General features: G+C 49.3%; 1 protein-coding gene across 2 annotated transcripts in view; it reads right to left on the bottom strand.

Moving 5' to 3' along the window:
- Positions 1-5,694, bottom strand: part of Grtp1 (growth hormone regulated TBC protein 1) — a 35,894-nt gene extending 30,200 nt beyond the window's left edge. For both annotated transcript variants that reach the window (XM_057752445.1, XM_057752444.1), the window contains exons 1-2: positions 5,559-5,694; positions 5,117-5,268 (exon numbers count right to left, since the gene is read on the bottom strand). In XM_057752445.1, coding sequence (XP_057608428.1) covers positions 5,117-5,268; positions 5,559-5,605 — 199 coding nt within the window. In that variant the 5' untranslated portion in view covers positions 5,606-5,694. The remainder of the gene's footprint in view (positions 1-5,116; positions 5,269-5,558) is intronic.
- Between the last annotated feature and the right edge of the window lie 12,957 nt (positions 5,695-18,651).

Here is an 18,651-nt window from a genome sequence, read left to right as displayed (position 1 = left end):
TCCAGACTCAGTGCTGCAGCCTTGGCAAGCAGTTAGTTACACGGCATCCCAGGAAGGCTGACTCAGAAATGATTGACAAGGAGTGGCCCATAGAATTCGGAAGGCGATGAAACTTAATTTTTCATATGTATAGGAGGGTGCACCTGAGTGCAGGTACGCACGAGGGTACCGGATCCCTGGGAGCTGAAGTTCTACAGTTTGAAGAGCTTGACATGGATGCTGGAAACCAAACTCAGGTTCTCTGTGAGAGCAAGATGCACTCTCATCCGCTGAGCCATCTCTCCAGCCACCCCCCACCTTGGCAACTCATCTCCATTTTTGGAGACAGACCTCACTATGTAGCTCTGGCTAGCCTAGAACTCTGTGTAGTACGCTATGTAGACCAGATTGGCCTCAACCTTATGGCAACGCTCCTGCCTCTGCCTCTGCCTCCAAGAACTAAGATTAATGTCACTCTGGCTCTGGTTTGAATTTAGTAATGTAAGTTTTGTGTTGTTTGTTTGATTTTAAACAAAGGACAAAACAGTCCCACACATCAAGTCTGGCATCTGGACACCTGCTCCACTCTAGCTTCCTAGCTCCATGCCTCAGTTCCCTTATCTGTGGTGTAGAAACAGCACAGAGCCCACCTGCTGCAGTCACAGAGCTGGGATGCCCTGCTGGCCCAGAGGCCAAGTCTCTATGCACACTTTTTTTTGAGGGGATGGTAGGTTTCAACAGGGTTTCTCTGTGTAACAGCACTAATTGTCCTGTAACTCACTCTGTAGACCAGGTTGGCCTGGAATTCTCAGGGATCTGCCTGCCTCTGCTTCTCCTGGGGTTAAAGGCGTGTGCCACTACCACCCATTTGTTTGTTTGTTAGTTGGTTTGGTCCCCTCCCCCGCCCCATGCGCTTTTATCTCATCTAAACTTTCTTTCTTCAAGAGGATGAATTTAGCTTTCTTGCCCTCACAGACTGAGTTCCTTCGAGGGCAGGGTTCTCCAACAGATGGCCACTAAACCCTGCAGAGAACCCCACAGAACTAGCTTCCACCTCTCTGCCCCAACCAAGTCAAGCAAAAGCCAAGTTTGGGGCATTTGGCCCTGAACGTGCTCCCACATTCACCGGGAATTCAGGTGTGTGACACTAAAGCCACCAAGGAGCAAATGGCTCACTGCTTTCCCTCTGCACCAAGTAGGGATGCTAACCAGAGAACGGCAGGACAGGAACAGCATGCTCTATTTCTGGGGGCTCCTGGCGGATCCTCACATAGGCAGGAAAACAGCATTCACTGTGCCTGCTCTTGATCAGCAGAGTGACTTAAAACTGTCGTAGGAGATGTCTCAGATAACAAGATCTGCAGGTAACTGGACACGTTCATATGATTGGGGATACTGGGCAGGGAGAACACGAAAGAAAAGGGTCCAGGTGACCATTTGAGACACTCTGTCAATCTCCTCTGATACCAATGAAACAAACTATGACCCAAAATATCTTTTCTCATACAGGCAGAGGGATCATCCTGAATCAGAGACCTCTTGGGGACACACAGAATACCAACATGGTGACATCCTCTGGCACAACCGATGGTCAGTGACCTCTGTATAGATGAAGCCATTGTTTGACACCATTTTGATATGGAAGGTGCTCGCCTTACACAGACAAGGCCAAGAAGACCCGCCTAAAGTCAGATGAAAAGAAGCATGGGGCACCTGAATACGCGGTAAAGAGAATGGGAGGAGTGACGGTCCTTAATTGAATGTGAACTTACAGATCCCCAAATCTCTCCCTGGATCCAGCTGCTTACATACTCCCAGCTTTTCCTCTTCTAACCCCAAAATGGTAATTCTTCCCCAAATCGATCTCCTGGCAGCTGCTGAGATCCATACCTTGCCTGTCTTACAGTTTCCTCTGTTCAATGCCAGTAAGATGTCTTTGAGTTTCCTTCCAAACCTGTTTAAATCCTATTACCAACTCCAAGGCATGGTAATACATGCCTCTAAGGCCAGCACTTGAGAGGCAGGGGCAGATGGATGTCTGTGAGTTCAAGGCCAGCCCAGTCTATAGAGCAAGTTCTATATCAGCTAGGGCTTGAAAAGACCATAACTGGTAAACAAAAATTTACCAATTTTTTTTGTCTCTTGTTGAGACCAAGAACTTCAAAAGGGGCCCTGTAGGCACTACTGACTCAGAGAGAACACCTCCAAAAACAGAAAACTATGTATGGTGGTAAACAGGCATAATGCCTGCACTCTGGAGGCTGAGATAATACAGGGATCTCAAGTTCAAGACTAGCCTGGACTACACAGCCAAGACTCAAAAAAAAAAAAAAGAAAGAAACAAGTGAGACAGACGGGGGGGGGGGGGGGGGGTCAAGAGTGGATTTAACATTGAGGCCCTGGCTCCTACCCCTATACATGAACACGGCTTCCTTGGTCATGTAATCTCTCTCCTGGGGATATTTGCCCTGCTGATTACACCACAGTCAACCTAGAATACCTGGCAGGAACTTCCCATTTCTGAAATGACTTGCCTACTCCTGTTTTACGCTTGATTGAACTTCCTCAGCTCTATAGCTTCCCTGCCTATAAACCTAGAAACAGGGGCACCTGGCAGACTCCCAGGGACCCCCACACACCCCCAACTAATTAGGCTTGTTTTCTGCCAGAACATAAGGGCAGCTCTAACCCTTCCTCAGGCTCAGGGTCTGCCAGGAGCCAGACACATCTGCTTGCATCATCGCTACCTGTTACCATAATGACAGCCGAATGAATGTTACATAATTGAAATGATGTTAAAGCGAATCTATGGCTAAAGCAAGTGAAACATTTTTTTTGGGGGGGAGACTTATTTTTAGCCAGGCCTGGTGTGGTGTCATGCACACTCAATCTCAGTTAGCACTCAGAAGATGGAGGCAGGGGGACCTCTGTGAGTTCGAAACCAATCTGGTCTACATAGAGTTCTATTCTGTTCCTGCTCTGGCTTCACAGTGATACACTGTCTCACAAAATAAACGGGGCAGGGGGGGGGTTTCCGGTGGTCCTGGCTGTAATCCAGACTGACCCTGAACTCACGGATATCCACTCAAGAGCTAGGATTAAAAGCATTTGCCGTAAAGCTAGCTATTTTTACTTTTTATCGTGTGTGTTTGTGTGTCTGCACATGCGTGTGTCTACACATGGGTGTGTCTGGATGTGGGTGTTTACACAAGAGCATGTGTGCCCATGGAGGCCAGAGGCATTTGATTCCCAGAAAGTTGGAGTTGCAGGAGGTTGTGACCCACCCCATCCGGGTGCTGGAGATTGAGAGAGCCGGGAGCATTCTGCCTCCTTCCTAGCCCAGAGTGTTGAGACAAGTGTTCCAAAGCAAACCAGACCTGCTGAAGTCGGTACTAGACAACTGCTAACGAGGCCCAGTGTCTGAGGCCTGTAAAGGGTCACAGTTCGCGGCCTGCCTGGCTCTCAGAAGGACGCATTCATGCCAGCACATGGAAACATGGAAGAAGTCCCCAGTGGCTCTCTCTCTCTCTCTCTTTTTTTTTTTTTTTTTTTGGTTTTTCAAGACAGGATTTTTCTGTGTAACAGCCCTGGCTGTCCTGGAACTCTGTAGACCAAGCTGGCCTCAAACTCATAAAGACCCCCCCTGCTTCTGCCTCCTGAGTGCTGGGATTAAAGGTACGTGCCACCATCGTGGGGCTACCCAGTGGTTACTTCTGTGGTAGACTAGAGCCTGGGCTGGGAGAGAAGCAACTTCATGTTCTATCTTTTCGTTATTCTGTGGTAGACTAGAGCCTGGGCTGGGAGAGAAGCAACTTCATGTTCTATCTTTTCGTTATTCTGTGGTAGACTAGAGCCTGGGCTGGGAGAGAAGCAACTTCATGTTCTATCTTTCCGTATAACGAAAACGTTTACCATGTGCATGGATTATGTATTAAGTATAAATAAAACTGCCAAGCCTGAGAAGACCAAAGAAGTAGGTGCTAGCTGGAAACATGCCAGAAACATGCTGGCACACAGAGACAGGATGGGACAGGGAGTGTCCTCTCCCCTTGACCTTAGCCCTTCTGATTGGGCCATCTAGCTCTAGCACCATCGTTAATGTCCTCAGGCTTACACTGCAGGTTTGTCGTCTATCTTGCCACCTGGCAATCGCCACCTTTAAAAAATATGAAGTCCCTATTACTTTAACAAAGCAATGCTCCCTGTACCCAGGATTCCACAGTGAAATAAAGTTCCCTTCAAGCAGGGAGGGACCTGATTCTAGCAAGGAAACAAACAGCAGTCAAATATGATAGGGGGAAGGGGAAAAAAGCTGACTGGAAAAGCATACTAATTGCTATTGAGACCAGGAAGAAGGTTGGTCTTAGAACTGGACTAACCAGGAGCCCAGCCTGTCTGATGTTGAAGCATGAGATCTATCTGGTGCTCAGTCCCCCAATGCTGCTCCTGTTAGGGAAGGACATACCCAGAGCCTCACCCTGAGTGCCCCACTCTTACCCAATCTCTGGGGACTAGGTGCTGTTCTAAACCCTCTCAGAACACGAGGCTTCCTCGAAGCTTCCAAGTATGGACTTTGGCCATCTTCAGTTAAGAGGGCGTGGTGACCATGGTGGAAGGGCAGTGAAGTGTGGAGCTCCCCAGCCTGCCTGCTGTCGCGCGCACGCGCGCACACACACACGCGCGCGCGCACACACACACACACACACACACCCTCAGTCAATGCTTGGGCAAGGATCTCATGGTGTCCCAGGAGTGGCGCTTGTGAGTGGTAGGGGATCAACTACTCAGGGATCCAGCTACTAGGAAGTTGCTTGTGTGTGAGCGCCAGGGTAGCGGTAGGTCTGTTTTAGGAGTTCCAGCTCGTAGGGACCCTGCTGCTGAGGAGTCCCATTATAGTGAGGTCCTGCTGCTGGGGTTGGGGGCGGATGGGGGGGAAATCACACTCGCGGTTTGCCCTATACTGGGTTCTACTGCTGGGGAGTCATGCCACGAGGGCTCTAACTGCTGCAAAGTCGCTCTACAGGAGGTCCGGCAGTCCAGAGGTCGTGCTCGGGATCGCGCCACAGTGGGTCTGGCTGCTGGGGGAGGTCACGTTTGGTTGAATGGCTGCTATGCCAGCCAGCATCAGGCCTCTCACCTGTCAGGCTTTTTCGGACCCCGCCGCTTCCCTTTAGAAGTTTGGACCATTTGATCGCCCTCTTGGTGAGTATCACCAGGTACGTGGAAAAAAATTCTTCATAAGCCACATAATCAAAGTCTTCGGGCCTTTCAAATCCATACGGATCGATCCTACAAACCACAAAAAGAACCTGTTTCCCGAACCAAGTTTCCGCGCCCGCAAGGATGCGGCTGGGGTCCAGGATCTCCGCCACCCGACACCCTTCGGTTCTCTCCTCAGTCCATCCTTGGCCCGCCGTCCCTCCCTCTCTTCCTCCCCTCCTCCATCCCTTCCACTCCTCCGCCCCTCATTCCCCTCTCTTCTCTCCTAGGACCAGAGCGCGTCCCCCGCGCAGCAGCGATCGGCTCAGATCCAGTCCCGGGCGGGCGCCCGGCACCCCGCGCGCGGCCTCCGCACCTACCTGGGCACCCGAGCCCGCGCCGCCTGCGCGCGCTCCGCGGGATCCATGCGGAGAAGGGCGGCCGACCGCGGGACTCCGATGCAGCGCAGCCCAGAGCGCTGGACCCCCGGTGCGCAGCCGGCCCCGGGGCGCGCGAGTGCTTCCGGCGGGGGCGTGGCTGAGACGGGGGCGGGACGGGGACTAGGGGTGGAGCCAGTGTGGGGGCGGGGTGGGTGGGTTACTGGGCGGGGCTGGGGTGGGGGCCCTGTGGGCAGGGGAGGGCCTAGGGACTCCGGGCGCCCAGACCGGGTGCACCTGCTGCAGCCGGGCTCTAGGGATCCCAAAAGTCATCGAGATGGAAACCTTCGCCGAGCTTGGAAGACCGGGATCCACTTTGCAGTCGTCTAAGACTCCTTCAAGCCTCAGTGCCTGGCTGGCTGGACTTTGGAATTGAAGTCCCTACGCAGAAAAAGAAAGTCTTTTCTTTTTTAAAAATTATTACTTTTCTCTCTTCCATTTCAAGGCTGAGAACAAGCGACTTTGAAGGCCACCACCTACGGATGTGCTCTTCTCCAAACCTCAGAACCTGAGGTCTAGCCTTGGAACAAGTCGCCGCCACCTCACTGCCTCTTCTCGCCTGGAGAAGTACCAGGGGCCGCGCTACCGCAGGGGCATAGTGCCATGGTCCTGGCCTCCTTTTGCCACGGTCCCCATCGCCCGCCGTCAGGTTCTTGAGATTTCAGACTCCGGGCACGGAAACCGGCGGAGCGCTTTTCTTAGCGAGGTGAAACCTGAGGAGACTTCTCCGGGTTGTGATTATCTACATGCTGAGGTAAAGCACCCTGGGGTCAGCGGTGGGGCGGATCGGACATCTCAGAAGCACTTTTTGTGTGTGTGGTGTTCTGTCCTGAGCCCCTGACAGCTGCCTGCCTTCTAGATGTCCCTTATGAAAAAGTCCGTGAAATTTGCTGGCTGTGGTAGGAATGACCCTCAGCTGGACTTTGGGAACTAACCTGGGCTAGTTAGACACCTCAAAGAAGTGCCTAACAGGAAGCCCGCGGGGAGTATGCGGGTGGGGATTAATAGAAATTTGGCTGGTCCATTGGGGACACTGGTGCTGGTGCACAGCACTGTTCTCCATACACCCCCAGTGTAAATGAACCTGACTTCAATGCTAAGAATAGAGACAGCACCCCAGTGGGACCCTGTCTCTCAGTACATAGGTATCTCTAGGCCTTTGTTTCATTTTCTATCGGTTGTGAGACCACAGTAAGACAGATGGAGAGAACATGGGTTTGTTTTTATTTTTTTAACCCTCTCCTTGTTTAGGATTAAAGGCATGAGCCTCGATGTCTGGCCCCATCTTTCTTTTAGAATACAGCAAGAAATGAACCTGGGAATCCAGATAGAGCCACAGCCAGTGGGATTTAGTGCTGGCATGAACAGAACCTCAGATTCCAGCTCCTGGGGAAAACTTGCAGAGACCAGGTCAGCCTAGTAGTGAATGGCTTTTTAACACCAAGCGTCCATTCTCCCGGAACTGGCAGCCCTGCCCGTGCTCTGGCCTTGGCCTTTCCCTCTCGGGAACTCAGACACACGGCAGGACTTCATCCTTTCCCATTCCTGACTTCCCTCTTGGCCTAGCCGCACAGGGCTGGAGTGCTGTCCACCAGGAGACCGCCTACACCTTTGCTCGTCCTCTCCCTCCTCCTCCTCGGCCATTTATTTATGTATTTGGGTCTTTCGTTTTTTGAGACAGGGTCTCTCTATGTAGTCCTGTGTCCTGGAGCTTACTATGTAGACCAGGCTCGCCTTGAACACACAGCGATCCTCCTGCCTCTGCTTCCTAAGCCTATTTTGGTTTCCTCCCTGAGATGGTCTGTCGCAGTCAAAACAAATGAAAGAGACAAAACTCAATTCTGACAGCCCACCTCCTTGTCCCTTTTCTGTGTCCTGCTCTGACCCCTCCCTCAGCATCTTCGATACCCCTCTCTTGGCAACTCCTGTCCTTCTGTTGATGGAGCTTGGGAATCCGACCTCGGTCCTTCCTGTGGCCCTGATGCAGACTAGGAAACATCCATGGGCCTTCTACACTTGAACTTGAGAATAAAGGCATACTCTCCACTGAGAGAGTTTTGTGGCCAATGTGACCACAGGGTGGGATGCTGGCCCTAGCCAGTTAGTGAGGTAAGAATAGCTGCCCTGTAGGAAGAATGGGGAGGGAAGATATCTGGCTCCCACTGAGGGATGAATATGACCCACTTGTCCCACTAAGCACCTACATGGGACTAGAAGACCTAAAGGCCACATGGTCCTGATTCCCCCTCAGACCAAGTATCTTAACATAGCCTGACCCACAGTGGCCCACGGTGGTTGACCATACCCTGCCCAGTCCTAAGCCACCCTTTGAGGCATGTGATCACTTCAAGGCCTTGGATGGGCAGCCCTGGACAGTGAAAACTCAGGACAACGACCCAGAATCTGAGAGAAATCTAGCCTTGCTTCAGGAGTTAAGCGTTTCTGAGGCTATTCCGTCAGACTAACAGAAAGCAATATTCAAGATGGATGGATGGGGTACTGGTGTAGAAGAATGAAGATGGTAGCAACTGAATCCACAGGCATATCTTCAATGCCTTGGAGAGGTGACAAGCTGGACTCTGGATGGGGCTTAAGGAGCCTCACCTCTCGAGAATGTGTGGGTGATTCAGCTTTCTTGTCTAGTGAGTATTTTCTCACGTGTGGGATTTTATTTTTATTTTTGCAGTTCTGGAGACTGAATCTTGGGGTTCCTGCTTGATAAGCAAGTGCCCGACCACTAAGCTTTTTACTTTTCCTTTTGAAACAGAGTCTCCCTAAATTGGCCAGATTGGCCTTGAACTCACTCACTAATCCAGGCAGCCTTTCGTGATCCTTCTGCCTCAGCCTGGGATGACAGGCCTACACCCCCAGGCCCCCCGCTGATTTTGATTTTTAGCTCATGGTTTTAGGTCTAGCCATCGTGGCCTATAAGTCAGGGCAGCAAGAATCTGAAGCAGTTGATTGCATTGCAGTCAAGAAGCAGAAGCCAATGAATGTTTGGACTCAGTTTAGGTGGTGGTTTAAATGAGAAGGACCCCCAGAGGCTCATGTGTTCTAATGCTTGGCCCCCAGTTGGTGGAACTGTTTGGAAGGATTAGGAGGTGTGGCCTTGTTGGAGGAGGTGTGTCACTGGGGTTGGGCTCTGAGCCCAGGCCATTTCCAGTTAGCTCTCTCTGTCTCCTACTTGAGGATAAGGATATCAGCTCTCAGCCACTGTTGTGATGCCATGTCTGCCTGCACGCTGCCATGCTCCCCACCATGATGGTCATGGACTTGAATTCTCTGGGACTATGATCTCATTAAACTCTTTTATAGGTAACCTTGGTCATAGTTTCCTATCAGAGTCTACTTTTGCCTTTTTAACAAAAAAGTATTTTTATTAATAATTCTTTGAGAATTTCATACATTCACACACAAAAAAATATTTATTTATTTATTTATTTATTTATTTATTTATTTATTTGTGGTTTTTTGAAACAGGGTTTCTCTGTGTGGCTTTGGAGCCTGTCCTGGAACTCTCTCTGTAGACCAGGCTGGCCTCAAACTCATAGAGATCCACCTGCCTCTGCCTCCTGAATGCTGGGATTAAAGGTGTGTGCCACCACCGCCCAGCCATACAAAATATTTTTATATTCATCCATAACTAATCTACATAGCTTTTCCCACCCTTCCCAACTTTTGTCTTCTTTTATCTTTTATTTATTTATCTATTTATTTATTTAAAACAGGGTCTCACTCCATCACCCTGGATGACCTAGAACTCTGTATGGAGACCAGACTGGCCTCAAAATAATAGAAATTCAGTTGGGTGGTGGTAGCACATGCCTTTAATCCAAGCACTCAGGAGGCAGAGGCAGGCAGATCTCTGTGAGTTTAAGGTCAGTCTGATTTACAGAGTTCCAAAACAGGCTCCAAAGTTACCGAGAAACCCTATCTTGAAAAACAAAAACAAAACAAAACAGAACAAACAAAAAACAAACCAGAAATTCACTTGCCTTAGCTTCCCAAGTGCTGAGATTAAGGGTGTGTGCCATAACACCTGACCCTAAGATTTATTTTAAATGAGTGTTTCCCATGTGTGGGCATGAGTGCTAGATCCCTTTGAACTGACGTCACAGATGGTTGGGAGTCACCATGTGGTGGCGCACGCCTTTAATCCCAGCACTCGTTAGGCAGAGGCAGATGTATCTCTTTGAGTTCGAGGCCAGACTGGTCTACAAGAGCTAGTTCCAGGACAGGTTCCAAAGCTACAGAGAAACCCTGTCTCGAAAAACCAACAAACAAAAATTGATGTTGGACTTTGTTTGAGCCCTTTAGCTTGGAAAAAGAGCACCTTCTGATTTGTGTTATAGGAAATAGTTCCTTGCCTATGTGCTGTGGGTGAGACTGGCCACAGCCCATGTGACAGGCCAGACATAGGTCCCTCCAGCCCCACCTCTGACTCATAAAATCTGTGCAGGTGTCTTTGCTGAGCCACAGGCCTCTCTATCCCTCACCTTTACCCTACCCGGAGCAGGGCCCCTCTGGCTAACCTTTACCCAACCCCACATGCTGCTCTTGTGATTTTTATTTTTTTTTATTTTTTATTTTTTTTATTTATTTTTTTTAGTTAAAAATTTTTACATTTTTTAAATTTTTTTTTATTTTTAAAATATTTATTTATTATGTATACAGTATTCTGTCTGCTTGTATGCCTGCAGGCCAGAAGAGGGCACCAGACCTCATTACAGATGGTTGTGAGCCACCATGTGGTTGCTGGGAATTGAACTCAGGACCTTTGGATGAGCAGGCGATGCTCTTAACCACTGAGCCATCTCTCCAGCCCCGCTCTTGTGATTTTTAAAAATAATTTGTTTATTTTTATTTTATGTGCTCTGGCGTTTTGCCTGCATAAGGGTGTCCAATCTTAACATTGCAGACAACTGTAAGCTGCCATGTGGGTGCTGAGAATTGAACCTGTGTCCACTGGGTAACCGCTGAGCCTTCTCCCCAGGCCCTGCTCTTCTGATTTGAGTGCCGTTCAGAAGAAAACCCCAGTCTGTGGATCCTGTATCATATCCTTGCTGCGAGGATGGCCAGAGCTTCCATGCATTACTGTTTTCTTAAATTTGTGTTTATCCCTTACTGCCCCAGCCGCCAACCACCATCAGCTCTCAGCATCTGTGAGTTTGGCAGGCTCTCTAAAAACTTGACAAAAAGCCGGGCGGTGGTGGCACATGCCTTTAATCCCAGTACTTAAGAGGCAGAGGCAGGTGGGCAGGCGGATATCTGTGAGTTTGAGGCCAGCCTGGTCTACAAGAGTTAGTTCCAGGAGAGGCTCCAAAGCTACAGAGAAACTCTGTCTTGAAAATAAAATAAAAAAATAAAATAAAATAAAAACTTGACAAAAGGCCGGACGGTGGTGGCTCACGCCTTTAATCCCAGCACTCGGGAGGCAGAGGCAGGCGGATCTCTGTGAGTTCGAGACCAGCCTGGTCTATAAGAGCTAGTTCCAGGACAGGCTCCAAAACCACAGAGAAACCCTGTCTCGAAAAACCAATTGACAAAAGTATAAAGAACATAAAGTCTGCTAAAGATGCCCCAGCTGACGGGGACTGGGAGCAGCGTGGGGCAGTGCTACCGACCAGAGGTAGAGCGTTTGCCTTGACACCCAGCACAAGGACGAACAGATAGAAACAAGCACCAAGCTCTTCAGCTGAATGAGAAGGAGGAGAATCACACCACCCTCTGTGTGCCCAGGGAATGAGCCTCTGGGGAGATTTTTGCTTGGATTTGAAATTTTCCATCCCTCCCTTGGAAGGAACCTTTGGCTTCCACCCCAGCCCTGTTCCCTGGACAGCTTCCGACTGTAGAAATGAGGTGAAAATCCACCCCTCCAAATGTTGGGGTCCTGAGGGGCAGGGTGGAGGTCACACTTGTCTCTGCGAAGTGCTCAGGTGTCCAGAGCAGTGGGGCAGTTAGTGCAGAGCCATGGGTAAGGGACAAATGGGTCAGCATAAAGGGGGTGACCCCAGTGACCCCAGAAAGTGACTAAATTTTGCGTGTTTTTAATCCCAGCATTTACAAGTCATGGGGTAAGTCTGTGACCTCTAGACCAGTTTGCTCTACAGGTCTACATACTGAATTTCCGGATCCCGGCAGGATGCCAAGATCATGGCCTTTCCTTCAGAGCCCTCAAACTCCCTCTTAACACTTTATGCGAGGCCTAAGTGGGACCCAAGACTACAATCCCTGGGGCCATATAAGCAACCTCTTCAACCTGGCCACAGGGTCGTAGGATATCCGGGCTGGCCCAGCTTAGCTGCACTGTGGAAGTGACTTCAGTAGGTCGTATGGCTCACAGGAGTAAGAGCGGTGGTAGCAATGTGGCCAGCCTTGGGTCTCTTGAGCTGGTGACTTTATCCCTGTCAGACGCTGAACTCTCCAAACTCAGGGGCTTCCTTGATCCAGAAGGCACTCTCAGAGCCTGACAGTCCCTCCCTGGAGATTGTATACAAGAGGACTGTGAAGAAAGAAAACAGGTTTGGGGTGGTGAATGGATGGGGCTTGGGGAGGCTGGGTGGGTCCAGGTCTCCCAGTTCCCTGAGCAGAGTCCCTAAAGGTTATCATAAATCAGGGAGCTGGCTCCACATGCAGCTTGTAAAGCAGACTAACCCTTCTTTTTCAGTTTATTAGTGTATGTTAGTCATACAAAATAATGGGTTTTGTTTTGACATTCATGTATGCACAGAATGTGCGTTATAACTTGCTGGTCCAGAGCTGATCCCAGTCCATGTAGGCGGAGCCTACTTCCTATCAGCCCCACGTGGGGTGGAGAGGGCAGGAGGCATGGGACCCACATGAGCATCATTCCCCTTTAAAGATGCCACACTAGCCTTGGCAACATCTTGAAGGCCAGAGAGAGAGAGAGAGATTTGAGATGAAAGTCCCTGAAATTGCAAATCCCAGGGCTTTCAAGGCGGAGACAGGGGAATTGCAACTTTGAGATCAGTCTCAAGGGGAAAAAAGAAGAGGAGGAGGAGGAAGAGGAGGAGGAGAAGGCAGAGTTATTCTTCCTGGCAACGGGGCAGACAACCTCCTGAGAATTCCCTGGGGAAAGGATGACCTTCTCTCTGGTTCAGAGTCTGGGTCACTGAGGTTCCTTTCCTCTGTGCAGCACGACCAGACAGACCAGAACCTAGTGGCCAGTTTTCACCCAAGCCAAAGGAAGAACACTTTGGTGGCCCAGCAGAAGGCCTATCATCCAAATACCTCCACCACATACACCTTGCAGCCCCTCCCATGGCTCCAGGATGCCTGGACGATACCATGTTTCTTGAAATTGAGAAGTGCTCTAGAGAGTGTGTGACTTGATATTCCTTCTTTTCGGATATGCTGAGTTCACCCTGGTAGAGTACGTGTGTAAAACATAAAAGCCCTGCAGTTTGGTGGTGGAACACACCTTTAATCCTAGCATTTGAGAGGTAGAGGCAGGTGGATATCTGAGTTCCAGGCCAGCCTGATCTAGTGATGGAGTTCCAGGACAGCCGGGGCTACAAAAAGAAACGCTATCTCAAAGAACAAAAGAACAACCACCAACAAAATCCAGCAATAACAAAAACAGTAAAACCCTAAACATGTTTGCTTACCTATGAAATGGGTACTGAATAGCCCGCAGTCCGGACATTGCTTTCATAAGGAGACACTCCAAGTGTCTGGAGCAGCAGGTGAATGCAAGCTCATCTCCTTCACTCCAGGATACAGTTCTCTCTCCTTTTAAAGACCAAGCATTAACTGTATGTGGAAGGTGCAGGCAGGAGGGACCAGAGTTGAGGACTAGCCTCAGCTACATGGTGAATGTGGACGAAATTTCCCAGAAAGAAGCTGCATTTTCGAGACAGGGTCTTTTTTTTTTTTTTAGTTTTTTCGAGACAGGGTTTCTCTGTGGTTTTGGAGCCTGTCCTGGAACTAGCTCTTGTAGACCAGGCTGGTCTCGAACTCAGAGAAATCCGCCTGCCTCTGCCTCCCGAGTGCTGGGATTAAAGGCGTGCGCTACCACCGCCCGGCGAGAAGCTGCATTTTCAAACGGCACCTTCTGCGAGGCTGTTTAACTGATTGGAACAGCCAATGATTGTGAAGAGGTTGGGATGTTGCCAGTTCAGAGCCAAATTATCTCAGGTCATCTTTAACACCTCCTAAGAGACCTAGCAGCTCTGTGGCCTGGAGGTGAAACACTTGGGATGTGCAAATGGAGCGCCCATTCCTTCTGAACGCACTCCCCAGCCCCACAGCTCCAGTGTCCTCAGAAGTATCTGAAGCCCAGAGCAGAGTTTTTTTCCATTCTGCCAGAGCCAGCCTCCCCATGCTTCCACCAACGTATTTGAAAAGCATCTTGATTTATTTTTTATGACTTTTATTATTTATTTATGACTATATTCTGTTACTAGATGAACTTCATAACGCTGCTTCCACATGGTCACATGGAGTTTAGAGGAAGCTACATCTGAGTTCCCAGGTTACTGTCACTCATATTTGGCTCCAAAAATAATATTGCTTATCTCTTTTGAGAGGGAAAATTATGTGGGTTTTTTTTTGTCATTTTTATTTGGTTTTTGTTTTTTTGTTTGTTTTTCAAGACAGCCCTGTGTAGCCCCCGCTATCTTAGAACTCACTCTGTAGATCAGGCTGGTCTTGAAACCATAAAGATCCTCCTGTCTCTGTTTCTTAAGCACTAAGATTAAAAGTGTGGGCCACCACCATCCCTGAGAGTTATGGTTTTGATTTGACATGAATTTGAGCCCAGCCTGAGCTCTTGAAACATGAGGTCCTGTCTCAAATTAAAATAATAAAAAATAAAACAGCTGGTAAGAAGGCTCCAGAGGTAAAAGTGCTTACAACACAAACCTCTTGACCCAAGTTCCATCCCTGGAGCCCACATAAAAAAAAAAGCCAGATTCAAGTAATCCTAGTGTAATGTGCTATAATCCCAGCCCCTCTCCATCAAGACGGAAGGGGGAGACAGGAGCTCTTGAATACACGACATGACAGAAATAGCAACGGAGTCTCCACCTGAAAAATCAAGTGGCAGAAGAGAACGGGATCTTAAAAATTGTCCTCTGACCTTCACACACACGCTCTGGCACCACACTCACGTGAGTACACACATGTGCACACACAATAATAATAATAGTAAGATAAAATGTTGAACTAGATTAGGCATAGCTGGTCATGGTGGCTCACGCCTGTCCTAAGGATGCTAAGGCAGAGGGATTTTGAATCTGAGGACAGCCTGGGCCGTGCAGTGAGACTAAGCCTGGAAGAAGTACTGAGAGGAGCAGGGTAAGGTTTTGGCTGCTGTCTTCTGGGGGTGAGCAGCCAGCCTTGGCAATACATGTTTAGACACAGAAACAGCTTTTGTGTGTCAACACCGCATCTGGCTCTCTGGCCGTGCCACTGAACGGTGACTAAGCACATTTGGAAATGGGAGCCAGTGGAAGAAAGCTTAAGTGAGATCCTTAAATAGGAAACCGTGTCAGACTTGAAAATGCCGCAAGGAGGCATGGAGAAAGGCTCTGTCCAGTTCCCGGGGCGGGTCTGTGTCTGGGTGGGTTTAACAGAATCCCGGTGATGTCAGACCTCCAAAAAGTGCAAAATTGTCAGCCTTGCCCTGTTCCTTTTGTAGCAGTCACCTGCTCCTCCCCTCAGGGAACATCTGTGCAGGGTCAAGAGGCTCCTCCTGCAAAGGGAATGCAGCTTCCGGGCCACTCCTCTGACAGCTTGCCAGGAGCCTGGAGAGGTCGGGCTCCTTTCCAGCCACACATTCTCCTTCCCTCTCCATTCCGAAGAAGTTTAATTTTTATTTATTATTTATTTGTTTGTTTATTTTTAATTTTTCAGGACAGGGTTTCTCTGTGTAACAGTCCTAGCTGTCCTGGAACTCTTTTTGTGGACCAGGCTGGCCTTGAACTCACTGAGATGAGATCCGCCTGCCTCTGCCTCCCAAGTGCTAGGATTAAAGGCGTGCGCCACCACGGCCTGTTTAATTTAATATTTTTTTGACTTGCATATAAAGTGACAGGTTTCCTCGTGGCATCTTCAGATATACTTATTTTTGGTTGATCCCCCCACAGTCCCTGTCCATCTCCCTGATATATTTATTTGTATATTTTATATTTGCTTTATTTATTTTGTGTGTGTGCACATGTACACATGGGTCATGCACGTGCAACATACACTTGTGAGGTCAGAGGTCAGCTCGCAGGAGACAGTTCTCTCCTGCCAGCTTTCTTTTCACCTTGTGGGACCTCCCTACATAGCCCTGCTGACCTCACACATTTGGGAATTCTTATGCCCAAGACTCTGGCTAGGATTACAAGCATGCACTGCCATAGCTAGCCATATTCTGGGCATTAGTGTCTGGGATGTAATCTTGGGAACAGGAGTGTCATAGAAACACAGTCCAAACACAGTGGGCAGTTTGGCCATTTGTCTCAGATCTACAACAGCAGCCTGGAATTTTCTCAGTGTAGGTTGAAACTGGTGCTAGGAAGCCAGGGACTGACCCAGATGAGACTGGGTTGATAGTGGTTCCTGCTCTTGGAGCAAGGTCAAAGCGTGAAGCTCAGCGTGCCCCCACTCCTAGAACTTGCACTCCTAGAACTTGCTGAGGCAACCTCGGTGGACAAACTCTGAGCACCGGAGTTCTGGGCTGTTTATTTTTAGGAATTGTTGGCATTCATCAACAGCCAGTTCCACCACTGCCGTTCCTTAAGCCAAGGTCTTACAGCTGTTCCCAAGCACAGGAGAAGATAGTGCCAGCTGTGCCCAGCTAATGCTCCCAGCCTTGCCCACCCCTACTCAACCCTGCCCACCAATGTCAGGGCGGCGCTGCCCTTTGTTTACTTAGGTTTACTTTATTTTAAAGTTACTTTGTATGTGCGTGTGTGTGTGTGTGTGCACGTGTGTGTGTAAGATGGTGCCCCTTGGAGCTGGAGTTACATGTGAGCCTCTCAACACGGATGCTGGGGTCCAAGCTCCAATCCTCACAATTGAGCAGCCAGTACTCTTTAACCGCTGAGCCGTCTTTCCAGCCCATACCCTCTTTAATCGCAGAATGCATACAACGACATCTGGAGCTTCCTGAGTGTGGCCTCACAGAGCTGTGCACCTGCCGCCACTATCCCCATCTTCCCACAGTGCACCGTGGCGTCTTGGCACACCCCACAGTTCTCTGCAGCCAGCAGGGCCACTCCAGTGTGCTGTGTCCATGCTAGGCGCCTCACGCGATAACATCCTCCTCACTTTGTGTCTTTGTATTTCCCTCATCTTTTTGTTACCAAGGGTGATGTAAGCAGTAAGACTAGGTGGCTTCTGTGGACACTTTTGTAGCTTTTGTCTCAAGGGAGGCGTTCACCAGATGCATGTTGGCTGATCCTTTTCTTCCGAGTTATTGGACAAGCTCCTGTTTGGTAGGTAAGTGTCTACGGAAGAAGCATGCATCAAAGGAGACCCTGAGGAATGTCCTCAAGGGGCTCAGCTGCAGCGCCCGCCTGGAGTGCCTGACAGTACAGTACTACTCCTGTATTGCGGCACCTGCACTACAGGACCATTCGCGAGCCGCGGGCAAGGGCCTGGAGATTGAAACACACAGACTCATAGAGACACAAGTCATCCTTGAGGTCAGAATACCCCAAGAATGCCCCCTTTATTGTGTCCAGGGGCAGCTTATATAGGGACAGCCACACCCCAGCCGAACGCACCAGAAACCATTCCCCTGCCATCAGGAACTCCTGAGGGTCTCGTGCTCTGAGCAGCCGTAGGCACTCAGATCAGGGGAAAACAAGTTGTTTACAAGAAATTCAGGATCTGGGGGTTCATAGTTCCCAACACTCAGCAACTCAGGAAAATGCTGGGTGTGCAAATAAAATGTTCGGATTCTCTTTTATCAGAGTCATTGAAAAGATGGGCATATTTTCATCTTTACATTTTTTATTATATTTATTTACTTGTTTTGAGGGGAAACAGGACAGAATCCGTGGAGAGGTCAAGGAATGGTTCTCAGGTGCCAGGTCTCTCCTTCTGAGGGAGTAGAAGCTAAGAAAATAATATAAATAAATAATAAATAAATAAACCTAACAGGCAGGCAGACGGCAGGGAAAAGTTCACAGAGCCATAACCAAGATGGCGCACTTCCAGCTTCTTCCTCATCCTCCTGACCTGAAGACGAAGGCCTGGGGGGGAGGGGCAGGGACCGGTCCAAGCTGGTCAGATGTGTACAAGGCCTGTGCTGAACTTGTTTACCTGAAGCTGTGGGCCTACCAGAGCCCCCTTTCTTTGTTCAAGCAGGTCAGTCCAGTATCAGGGGAGGAGAACTTAGCCTGTGCTAGCTACCAAAACAAAGAACTTAAAAGACCCAGACCCTCCCAGAGGATTTGGCTCTCCAATGAAAAAAAAAAAAGAAAGAAAAGGAAGGGAAAGGACAGGACCGCTCTTAGGGATGGTGGAGGAGAGAGTTTATTACAGATTTGTGGGACAGAGCATAGTCAGCGTTAGGGACATCTGGGAGAGTCCAGAGTGGACAGGACCAGGCTGAACTGTGTCATGTGAGAGGGGGGAGGGGAAAGGAGACGGGAGAGAGGGAACCAGGTGTCACAGTCAGGAGGTCAAAGGTCCAACAGGGCAGGTAACCAGAAGGTTTGGATTGTATAGGGAAGAGCCTCTTGGGGACTGGCAGCCCAGCTGGAGAGCTCTGGGTAGAGGGCGGGGCACACCAGTCACACCCAGGAACAGGTAGGGACTGAGGGAAGCTGGGAGAACCTGTCGGCCAGGTCCAGTTGTGATGTGTTAAATGGGCACCTTGGCGGTTGGGCCTGGGTTTGAAACTTAATGGCTATCAGTCTCCTCTCTGTTTTGCAGGTAGTTCTGTGTTTTGTTGTGTGTGTGTATATACGTGTGTGCATGTGTTTGTTCATGTGTGTGCACGTGTGTACACATGTGTACACCCATATGCGTGCGTGTATGTGTACATACGTGTGCACGCATGTGTGTGTATGTCTGT

The sequence above is a fragment of the Chionomys nivalis genome, chromosome 20, assembly GCF_950005125.1.
Source record: "Chionomys nivalis chromosome 20, mChiNiv1.1, whole genome shotgun sequence".
In the NCBI taxonomy this organism is placed as follows: Eukaryota; Metazoa; Chordata; class Mammalia; order Rodentia; family Cricetidae; genus Chionomys; species Chionomys nivalis.
Note: the sequence above shows the minus strand (reverse complement) of the source record. Positions and strands in the feature narration are given on the sequence as shown.